Raw genomic sequence first — 12109 nt, 5'->3', positions numbered from 1 at the left:
TAGCTTGATGAGAAAAAGCTTTGACCAATCAGTCATCGAGGTATGGAAATACTTGGTCTTCTTCCTGTCTCAGGAATGCAGCTACTGGAGCCAGGCACTTTGTGAAATTATGGGGACTTGATTTGAGGCCGAATGGGAGAACATTGAACTGATAATGGCTGCAAGATACTATGAACCTTAAACATTTTCAATGGCACGGATGGATTGGAATATGAAAATAAGCATCTTGGACATTTAATGTTGTCATATAGTCTCCATGTTTCAGAAATGGAAGGATGTCTTGAATGGTGACCGTGCAAAATGTCAGTTTTCTTAGATATTTTTTTAGTTTCCTCAAATCCAGGATGAGCGTCTATTCCCCAGAATTCTTTCTGATCAAGACGAACCTGGAGTAAAAACACCTTGCATTCCGGTTTCCAGTGACTCACACTATGGCCCCTGTGCTGAGCATGGTCTGGACATCTAACTTCAGAAGATGCAGATGTTTTGCGGTGACTTTAGGGATGAAGTCAGAGGTGGTTTTCAAATGAATGCAAGTGTGTGACATAATGTAATTAGATCCAATACCCACTGGTCTGTTATTTCCCTCCATTTGGAGAGGTGATTGGACATTTTGCCTCCAATGCATGCAAGAGGAGCTGGAGATGGAGATGTCCTTGACCTTGACCTGTGTCCTTGACCTGTGAACCCTGCTTTAGTTTCTGCGTTTTTCTTGCATAGGCTGCTGAATGAGGTTGACTTTGTAGATCCTGTGATTGAAACTGCTGAGAAGCAGGTTGGTAGGTTTGATACCTGTAATAGCTGGTAACCTCCTCTATAAGAAATGAGTCCTCATGCTCCACAAAAATGAATTTTCTATATTATGGAGTATCCAAAGACTTTGCTGTATCTGTTTTTGTGGACTGTAAAGCCTCATCAATATCCTTCCCGAAGAGAACTTCACCATCATATAGCCGGTCTAAAATGTTGCTTTGCGCTTCCAGCCTGAAAGAACTGGCCTTTAATTACCCCTGCCTCCATGGGCCTGCTGCTCCTTCTAGTTGTCTGAAACCAGTTGATGCAATATACATCACACAGTCAATTATAATTTCTGAGGAGGCTCGTTCTCCTCCTTGTAGGATCTTTTTGACCTCTAACTTGACATCATCTGACAGATGATCTATGTATTGTGCCACGTCTGATCAGATCTGTTGGTCATAGCGTGTTAGAACTGGGATTTCTGGTTGGCTAAGGTTTGCACCAAAGCCAGGCAGAAACCACCACTCTAGTCAGGATAAGGGAGTTACACTCCTAAAATAACCCCTGCTCAGCCCCTTGGTAGATTGGCACGAGCAATCAGGCTTATCTTAGAGGCAGTGTGTAAAGCATTTGCACAAAACCAACAGTAATACAATGTAAGCACTACAAAAGGACACCACACCAGTTTAGAAAACTATCCAATATTTTTATATACTTAAACAAGACCAAATACGATAAAAAGCCACAATACTATACTATAAAAATAGTTGCTTCACCAGATGTCTTTTAAATGGCAAAATTACGTTGAAAACACAGTTCGTACGAGTCTGTAACTCGGTCCGAGTCTACCGCGATGCTGAAAACAACAGAGTCTCACAGATCTAGCTGACCGTGTCGGTACGGGCCAGCAACAGCGGGACAGACTCGTTTACAGTACATTTCTTAGTGCGGCTCACACGGAGGTGTGAGTCGGTCTTGGCATCCGTTGCGGTTGCGATACACAGGGACAGCGGTGCACGGTGCATTGTCCCTCGATGCGGTGCGAGCAGCGGCTCGGTGATGATCGGCCAGACGGCGTCGGTGAGACCAAGGTGGGTGGTGTAGGGCGAGACTTTGCTCGATACGGTGCTGGCAAGTTGCAATGCAGCGACAGAGCCGTTTAGCGGGAATCAGTGCTGGCCGAGAGAACGGCGACCGACTCGGCGAGACCAGGCCAGCGAAGTGAAGCGAGACGGTGCTGGTTGCGGTGCCTCTCGATGCAGTTCAGGCAACGGCTCGGTGACAATCATGCAGACGGCATCGGTGAGACCAAGGCGTGCGGTGCAGGGCGAGTCGGAGCAGCCTGCGGTGCCTTCAGGACACAAGTCCAGCGGCAGAGTCGGTTGACGGAGTCCGCTGACAGAGTCGGTCGCAGTTCCCTCTTCTCTGTGGCAACTGAAACAGCAGTTCCAGGAGCGTTACCCCGAGGTTGGTGAAGTCTTTGCAGTCCCTGAGACTTCTTAACAGGAGGCCAGCTCGGTTTCAGGCTCTTGGAGATACTCAGCACAAGTAGGGAACGTCCAGTCCAGTCCTTCCACTGCCCAAGGCAGAAGCAGCCGCTGCAGGCCCACCCAACAAAGCAACAACACAGCAAAGGGGCAGTACTTCTCCTGGCAGCTCTTCAAGCTCTTCTTCTTGGCAGGTTCCTTGATTCCAGCGAGATCTAAAGTCTTGGGGTCAGGGCCCCAATATTTATACCAGTAATTCCTTTGTCCTCTAAAGGCAGTGGGGCCTGGACCTAGTTCAAACCAGTCTGGGGTGCATTCTGCCAGGGTGCACCTTCTTCCTTTGTCAGTGTGGGCCAGGGTGCTCAGACGCACCACAGGAGGTGGAGCCAGCATTGTGGAAGGCGAGCCCAGCCCTATTCAGACCCAGGTGTTACTCCTCCCACCCATCTATGTGTAGATGTGCCTACTCAGCCCTGCTGACTCACCCAGTCTCCCCCAGTCCAGATCACTCACAAAAAAGCTAAAACACAAGCTAGCGGAGGCAGGCTGGATGGTTAGGTCAGAAAATACCCAGTTTCTAAAAGTGGTATTTTCAAACACAGAATGTTAAAACCTACTTCACTAAAAGATGTATTTGATCATTCTGAGTTCAGGCATATAAAACTCGAATTTCTACCATGTTCCCTGAGTCAGTTAGGATCATAGAATGTAATGATCAAACTGCCCATTCTGGCCTATGGAGAACAGGTAGCCTTACAATAGTGAAAAACGAAGTAGGCTGTAATTCACTATCAGGACATGCCACACACACCAGGGCACGTCCTACCTTTCACACACAATGCACCCTGCCCATTGGGGTACCATGGGCATACCTTAGGGGTGACTCATGTAGAAAAGGGAAGGTTTAGGGACTTGCAAGTGGGTGCACTTGCTAAGTCGACATAGCAGCCCCAGACTGCGCACAGGCTCTGCAATTGCAAGCCAGAGATACACTTTATGGGCTGTTTGTGTGGGTTGAACAATCCAGTGCTGCAGCCCACCAACAGCATTTGATTTATAGGCCCTGGCACTTGCACTGCACCTTACTAGGGACTGACACATAAACCAAATAAGCCAATCATGGAAATACCAATCCATAACACATTTTATACAGAAGGACTTGCACTTTACCACTGGACAGCAGTGAGGACAGTGTGCAGAATCATTACACCAACAAAAAGAGAGTCAGAAACGGGAGGTCAGAAAGCAAAGTCAGGGGAAACACACCAAAAGATGCCAGGTCTAACAGAGCGTCTGAGTAATGCCAAAGAATTCACTCCTCGCACTGTCAATGCGGACAGAGGAAAACCATTTTTGGATGTTGTCCGGGCTCTTTCCCTCTCTTTCAGGTGGTGCAGGTATCGGTGCAGATGTGTTTTTTGAACACCGCTGGGCCACTTGAGTTACGACTAAGCCAGGCTTCGCCAGTCAAATAAGGCAAGCTGGAGATTTTTTAGGGTCCTTAATATTTTTTTTAGATATGGTAACACTGCTGCAATTGTTGCAGGATTTGTCATAGTTTTAATACCTACCTCCCATATAAAATCCACAATAGAGATAGTTTCCTTGAAGTCATCCAAGAAACTGCCTGATTGTTTTTTAGTTGTCAGAAGTTCAAACCTTTCTGCCGCTCTTTCTAGGAGATCATGAAATCTTCCTATATCCTCAGGAGAATCTGCAGGCTGAGGTACGAGAGATGTTGGAACAGAAATTAGATAAGCATCCCACTCAGTACGTACATCTTTCACTCCCCCTTCTTTGTGTTAAGACATGCTATCATCCCCTGGTATACTTTTTGATTTTGGTGTATGTCTTTGAGAAGAGAATGTTGGCATATTACTTGGTGTTTGTGGAGTGGAAGACTTTTGTGAGGTTTGAGGAGGCTCTGTAACCTATATAGGTGAGGCCAATGTAGTTGGGAATAGTTTGTCAATGAGCATCGGTCAGAAATCTGACACTAGTGCTTTTGGCACACATGCCATGTCCTCCTAGAACAGCTGTTGCGGACATGACTGGCATTGCTCTGCGTAATGTAGTCCCTCTTGTTGAGGAGGACAATACTCCTGGACATAGTAATCATATCCTTCTTCGTCTTAATCCTGCTGGTACTTGATGTGCAGCTCAGATGAACTATGTGCCACACCAAAAGGACCATCATCGTCAGACTCTTCCTCATCTAGGAGATGTCTGATTGGTAAGGGGGATACTCTACTAGGAGATGTGTGCTCTAATGTGAAAGAAACTACTTTCTCCACTTAGTTTTCTTTTTTACCTCGTCTATGATGAATCGGCATTGCAGACCGTATTGTTTTCTTTGTTGATGGCGTAGCCGCCGATGAGGCAGAGACTACCTTGATCATCAACGGGATTGGCCATTGTCTGTGTGGTTGTAAACGTGGTTGTCGTTGTCATTGAACTGACTACAATAACCTTTGCAACGGTCATCGTGGTTATTGCCATTGATGACAGGGTAGTAGACTGTTTTTTCGTCAATGGTGGGGTTGTTGACAATTTCTCCGTTGGCGGTGCCGATGACTTTTTTGAATTTGTGAGAAACCTGAGGGGATGGTGTGGAAGGTTCTAAATTAGGTTTTACTGGTTTCTCTGAGGAGATGTCGTTCCTCCAATGCTTCTGAGAGTGTTTATCAGGAGAGATTCACTCCTTTGAAGACTTATGTGGAGTATTTTTTAAAAAAAATTGGAGGTTCATGAGGTGACTGAACTTCTGAACTCTCCATTTTTGGTACCCTCTTGGCAGATGAGGAAGAGTCTTCACTATCCTCCCCAGAAACAGGATCATCCTCAGCTTTTGAAGCCATAGTAATAATCTCCCATCTCGATCCTTTAAGGTTTTTGAAGAAAAAGTATGCAGTTCTTGCAATCATTTACCTTGTGAGATGTGTATTGACAGTATATACAGTCCTTGTGTTGATCTACAGAATACAGCCTCTTCCTCCCAAAGGTTCGACATGGTCTGAAAAGACCTTTCTTTGCCAGATCTGACTTTGTAGGCATCCATTATAGATAATGGGGTAACCCAAAAAGTCAGTACGGACCTGGGTGCAATACGGGAACAACAAATGGTCCGTGACAAATTTGACAAGAAACGAATTCAAATATGTACAGTGCGTGTTGTGTTAAGTACGACAACACTAATAATCAATATAAAGCCTACATACGTATACTCAATCGTCATTCATGAATACATGTGTAGAAATCCCACCTGTCAAGACCTGTACACCTCCATCCCATTATTCCATTATTCCATTGAAAATGCATTAATTGCACATGTACAGATTTACAGATTACATGTAAATGAACGTATTGGGACAGGTCCACTAAAACTGGTCTCTTTGTTACCAGTAACTCTGAACGTTCTAAACTGTTTATATTGTATTCCTGTGATTCATCCCTTATCACATCCTCACTTCCTTATTCCCCCCTTTTCCTTGCTTGCAACCTTCTCAGATTGAAAAGTATCAACTCTGGTGACAATTAAATATTGTTGTTGAACAATTTAAATTGGCTGGCGCTTAATTTGTACTCTGTATGTGGGCTTTCTACACATGTATTCATGAATGACGATTGAGTATATGTATGTAGGCTTTATATTGATTATTAGTGTTGTAGTACTTAACACAACACGCACTGTACATATTTGAATTTGTTTGTTGTAAAATTTGTCACGGACCATTTGACTTTGTAGGCAGTCAGACTTGCTAAGCAGATGTACCTAGTGATAATATAAAGTATAACAATCTCTTTTTAAAATTCTATATGCAAATAAGTTGAACTAAGCAGACCTCAGGGGACACTCCCTCACATGGCGTGCGGTACAAAATCTGAGAAACTGAGGCCTCTGAGGGGAGTGTTCTAAGATGGTGCTGCCACCGGATTGGTTGGAGTTTGATCACTTAAATAATAGGGATGTGTTACTGAAGTGAAGGCTTTATAGGTTTTCCAAGCTATTTTTTAACAGTCATAATCATGAGGACTTTATGCAACTTTCTGTTATAATAGAAAAAGAGAATAAAAGAGGGAGGAGAATGATATTCTTAAGGCTTTGTGGAAATGTGCAAAAGTCCACACATCTGTTCATGTATCTGCCAACAGTTGGCAGATGGCAGCTAATCAACCCATTAGTCACAACGATGTGATCAGGGATTGCAAGTTGTAATATACCGCAAACTTCCAATCAGAAAGTCAATTTCAAAGGACAGAGACCACAGGAGTTCGCTAATAACTTGTGGCACATGAAATGACTGATAGCTTCAGCTAATGTTTAGAACATGTCACATAGTGTGATTTCAGATCAAAACTCAGCTAATGTCCGGAAAATGAAGATGTTTCCATTGCCAATAAGTTATCAATCCATATGGAGACCAAATGAGTACATGGGTCTTGGGGTGAAAGATTAGATGCAATTCTATCGTTATCTTTTCCGTTGTTCAGAAAAATCCTGTTGAAAGCTGCAGTGTGGAGTACAAGAGACATCTGCTAAAACAGTTTTTGAAAACATTTGTAAGGAGTTTTTTTTAGAATGCAAGTTACTAAGTTAACTTAGTAGACACCTATTTTGCGTGTCCAGAGGACACAAGGATAAAAATCGCATCCAATTAGTCATTTGTCTCCTGAATCCCCAGGCAAATTAGCAATATAACCAGTGGCCATTACCCGCGGCCATTAGAACCAGACATTTAGGAGGATAAAACATCAATAAACTGGGGCTATACAAGGGGGTGGAGGGTTATGTGGGTGCGTGTTTATGTGTTTGAGAAACCGACTATAATTCGCTGTAACAATGTGTTACTAACTTAATGATCACTAAACATCATATGAAAGGAGGCAACTGAAGCAGTGCAAGCAAAGATTAAGATTTAAATGAATGAAAAATGTGCAAGGAAAGCCTTAAACTAGCTTTCAGTGTCCATAAAACTCGATTGCTATAACATTATTATCATAACCCACCACCTCTGCATTCCAGTACTTTACACACAATCGCAGTCAGACTCTCAATAGGGAACCAAAAAACAAGCAAATAAATATCACCCCTTAAAGTGTTCTCTGTTTACTAGTAATACGCCAAATGAATTTCAAAACCTTTCAATGTGCAATACAAGAAGCAGTATAGATAATTCTCAGGAAATTTATATTTTCAATATCATAAAGATGATATAATTAGTACAGAAGGAAATAAACATTAATTAATTATTTGTAGAAGGGTTTGTTTACTAACTTCTTGACTTGGTTGGTAGTAAGAAGTTGTGGTCAAGAGTTTACAATACAGAAAGTTTTAAAGTTATTTTTAAAATGGAAATGCAAATATATAAAGTTTACATGGAGTTAAAGGGAAAAACCGTAAACAAATGTAGGGGGTTACGCCTAAACATTAAGAAATATATCAAATATTAAATACAAACAAGGCTTACAAATTAAGGAAAAAATACATTTGTAAAAGAAAATAAATATATATAAAATAAATGTACAGGTGCTTACAGGCTGACATTATGGTAATCTAACATTGTGGAGGTTGAAATAATGACACACCAGTAACTATGGTGAAGAGGTTTAAGGTCTGGGTGAAAGTTGTCCAGTTGGTGGCGAAGCATTAAAAGACTGACTGCATGGACTTTCAGACATTACTGCATATGCAGAATATGCAGTACATACAAAAGGCTCACAATAAGTAGCATAACAAGAGGTAGGGGTTAGGCACCCTATTACATTCCATCCTTATCAAACGACTACACGAGACTGGTATTTAAGAACCAGCCCATTCTTAACGTGCCTAAACAATGGACATGCAGCCTCACACCTCAGAAGCCCAGTATGTCATCTGCAGAGTACCACAAGGGTCCTCTCTCAGCCCCACCCTGTTCAACATCTACATGACCCAAACAGCAGCCGTCACGCATGCCATGACATGAACATAATCTCTTACACCAATGAAACATAACTGATACTGTTTCTATCTGCCAAATTGCCCAGTACAAGGAACAACTTCACCACCCGGATGCCAAAATTGGACACCTGTATGAAGTCCAAGTGTCTAAAGCTGATCACTGACAAGACAGAATGGGTGATCTTCTGAAAGGATGCCTTGCTGTAGGACTCCACCTGGTGGCTGACAGACCTCCGTCCCACCCCCAGCCCACAAGCAAGGAATCTCAGGCTCATTATCAACAACAAACTAGAAACATGTCTGGCCAGGACAATACCTTAACTGCATCCTGCTTCCACACTAAAGATACTGATAAATATCTACAAGTGGCTACCAGATAACACCAGGATGACGGACACCCCGGCCCTCATCACCAGCACACTGGACTATGAATTTCCTCTAAGGAATAACCAAGCTACTCACAAAGTGACTACAGACCATCCAGATTGCAGCTGCCAGACTTGTCCTCAACTACCCACACTGGTCTCACATCACACCACACCTGAAGGATCTCCACTGGCTCACGACACACAAGCACACAGTCCAAATCCTCACCCACATATACAAATCACTACACAACACAGGCCCAGCCAACCTAAACAGCCATTCCCACCATCCCCCAGGCACCTCCGCTATTCCGGACTGTAACTACCACGCGTCCCACGCAATCCCAAAAGCAGGCCTGGAGGTTTATCCTTCTCATACATCACTCCTAAAGCTTGGAACAACCTCCCACTTCATATTAGAACTTCCTGCTGTTTTCTTGAATTCCACAGGAGACAGAAGACTTGGATCTGCAGTAAGTACCCTCCTCCCCGGGGCTAGTTTCACACATCTGCGAAGTGCCAGGATACCATTACAGATGATAGTGAACTATACAAATACGTATAACATAACATCACATAACAAGAGTTAGCTGGAGGGTTTTTTAAGTAGAGGAAAGAGACTGGCAGTAGAAGCTGGGAGGCCAAACTGGTGTAAAGGCTGAGGAAAAGAATTGATAAAAATCGAACAACATGAAACCCAAACATAAGAGAAAGCTGGCTGCAACATGTAGTGCTTTGAGGCAAGTCCTGTTAATTTTTCAAAAGAAATGCATCATTAAAGTGAAGGTTGTGCTGTTTCCATATCCTCTTTCTAAGATTTCACATATCTTGAACTGTGGTGATGCAGCAATTACATCTTGAAAAGCTATACTTTAAATATGTTAAGAAATTCATCTTGATCTGGTCACTTACTCAAGAAAGAATGGACCAAAACTTAATGTGGCAGGATAACATTTCACCATTGATATTTAGAAACTCAGACACCAACAAATGCTTTTAAAAAACATCCCACCTCAGAATGTCTTTCCATTTCTTCTTCAAACGCTTTGAAGTTCTGCATTTTAAGGGCCATGGCAGCCTTTGTAAGAGTCACTACTGCAGAGGGCGTATGGATGCTCAGGTTTTGCAGGTATTTCATTGCAGTTATTAGGCACACATTTTGCATGCAAGGACTGCACAAAGCATGGGGTAAGTGACTCTTCTCTGTACCATTTAATATATGAAGCACCTTCGTTGCCATTTCCTGCATAAGCAAAATGAAGAAAAGGCTTTTAAACAAAATGTTGCTCTCATTTGGTAATAGTCAATTTGAACATGATCTTTTTTTATTACTAGAAAGGTACACTTACTTCATTTAACACTTCATCTAAATCTTCAAAAAGTAAATGTTTTAGGTAAAATATGAACCCCTTTCCATAGTTCTCAGGTTCTTCATCTAAGCCAGCTCTGCTCAGAATGTCAGACAGTGATAATCCAGACATCTTATAATATGGTAGGGCAAGGTGTGAATACTTTGTGTCAAACCTTAAAACAAGCAAACAGAAAGATTTTAAACAATAAATAATAATAAACTTTAATAATGCTTTAAGCTGAACATGTTGCATGACAAGGCATTTAAAAATATAACCCAGTACACTTGAAAAATAAGCTAATCATTCAAACATTAACTCTAAGAGCTCCAATTAAGGCACTGGATTGAACTCATCAGAGCCCTAGTTCTATCACCGCCTGACTACTGCATTATCATCTGTTTGGGAACACACAAAAAGGAATCATTATCTTCAGAGGAAGCAAAATCAGGCAGAAAGACTATATCCCAAAAATTGGGGTTAAAGGCTAATTTACCTGCAGAAGTTACCACTGCCCTATAAACTCAGATGCAACCTGAGATCCAGCAAACAAATCTGATTGCTCATATCAGATTGGACAATCAAGTACATTTGAAAGCACGAACTATGGAACTCACTAAGCCCAGAACAAAAAATATCACAAAACTTCAAAGCATTAAATTTTTTTTCTTCAGAAAAGAAGCCTTTTCAGAGGGGCCTTCTCCATCTTACTAGATGTCACTAAATATTATCAATCACTCAAGCTGAAACTTGTTCTCAAACTGAGCTTCCTAGCAAAGACAGATACTCAAAGAAGGTTGAAATTAAAATAGGTTATTGTGATGTTGCCTATGTGTTCTTGCATTATGTTTGTTGTTTATGGGTAGATCTACCAAGGCACATATCTGTAGCCAATTCATTTTACATAGAATTAGAAGTAAGTTAGTTGAGGGTCTTTCTGCTGACAACCTTGCTGTGCTAGATTTAACCCCTCTTGGGTCACAGAGGAGATGTTGTACACTGCACAAATACTGAAAGGATAATATATATTAAGAATGAACATATACTAAACCGTGAGGGCCTGCATGGGCCAGTGTCGGCCATCCTACCTGGGTGTCCTTTAGCTGAGTGAAACAGGCGCCACAAAGGCAGCGATCGGATGTGGTGAGCTGGGGCCCACAGTTTAGTAGCAATGGGTAGTGTGGGGGAACTCTGGATAGCGCAACGTAAGTGCATAGTCCTATGTGGATCTGAGCATCGGGCGAATTGCTCGAAGGGGGCACCCCAGGAACAAGATACATCCTCCTCCCTTGGGCCGGAGGCCAGTTGCCTTCCCAAGAGTATTTTGCGCTCAGACAGTGCCCATCATCATGGAAACTAATTGCCTTGGTCCACAGACTGGGACAGGAATTGGGCCCCCAACCAAAGAGAACTACAACAGCGATCAGGGCGCAGGGAACAGCGCTGACATACATTCCCCCGAATAGCAAATTCCGATAGGGTCCATGGTTCAAGTGCAGCGCTATAAAACAAAATTGAGGCCGTTTCCATAGACGTTAATCTCCTGCGAGTTGACCTGAGAATGATGCCGAATAAAGTGGAGACAGCAGAAACTAACATGACTGAGCTGCAAGGGGAAATTACGATCCTGAAACAACAAAGGGCCCGCATGAACACGGCGACGGCAGAATTGGAGCGTCAGGTGGAAGACGCGGTGGGCCACTCCCGTCGGAGTAATATTTGGGTGCTTTGATCCCCAGAGAAAGTTGAAGGTACAACGCCAGAACTCTTCCTTAAGACTTGGGTGCACACAGGGCAAAACCCATCTGGATTGTTACAGTTCTTTGTTGTGGAAAGAGCCCATAGGACCCTGGTCTCCCCATGCCTCCTGGGGCCCCTCCCAGGACCTTTATCAGAAAAATACTTAACTATAGAGACAAAAGACTACATCTTATGTGCAGCCCGTGAGCAGAACACCTCTCAATAGGGTAACAGTCAAAGGGTAATTTATCCGGACTATACAAAGCAGTTGCAGGAGCGGCAAAAATAATTTCTCAGCGTTAAACAAAAACTGAAAGCAATGCATTTCTAATATATGCTACTGATTCCAGCGGGACTAAAAGCACTATTTCACGGAAAAGCGCATTTCTTTGACCACCCTGAGGAAGTTTGGGATTGGTTAGAAATGAGGGGCATTAACAACTACCCAACGCCCTGGGTCCAATAGTGAATGGACTAGAGGATCCCATC

The 12109-nt window shown here is 42.9% G+C and overlaps 1 protein-coding gene across 1 annotated transcript in view; it reads right to left on the bottom strand.

The window, feature by feature from the left end:
• The window catches only part of HPS3 (HPS3 biogenesis of lysosomal organelles complex 2 subunit 1), a 356110-nt gene that overhangs the window by 143974 nt on the left and 200027 nt on the right, over nucleotides 1-12109 (bottom strand). Inside the window, exons 10-11 of the mRNA XM_078668013.1 lie at nucleotides 9881-10055; nucleotides 9544-9774 (exon numbers count right to left, since the gene is read on the bottom strand). Of these exons, the coding sequence (XP_078524139.1) occupies nucleotides 9544-9774; nucleotides 9881-10055 (406 nt within the window). The remainder of the gene's footprint in view (nucleotides 1-9543; nucleotides 9775-9880; nucleotides 10056-12109) is intronic.

Source organism: Lissotriton helveticus, chromosome 11, assembly GCF_964261635.1.
Source record: "Lissotriton helveticus chromosome 11, aLisHel1.1, whole genome shotgun sequence".
NCBI classification, from domain to species: Eukaryota; Metazoa; Chordata; class Amphibia; order Caudata; family Salamandridae; genus Lissotriton; species Lissotriton helveticus.
Note: the sequence above shows the minus strand (reverse complement) of the source record. Positions and strands in the feature narration are given on the sequence as shown.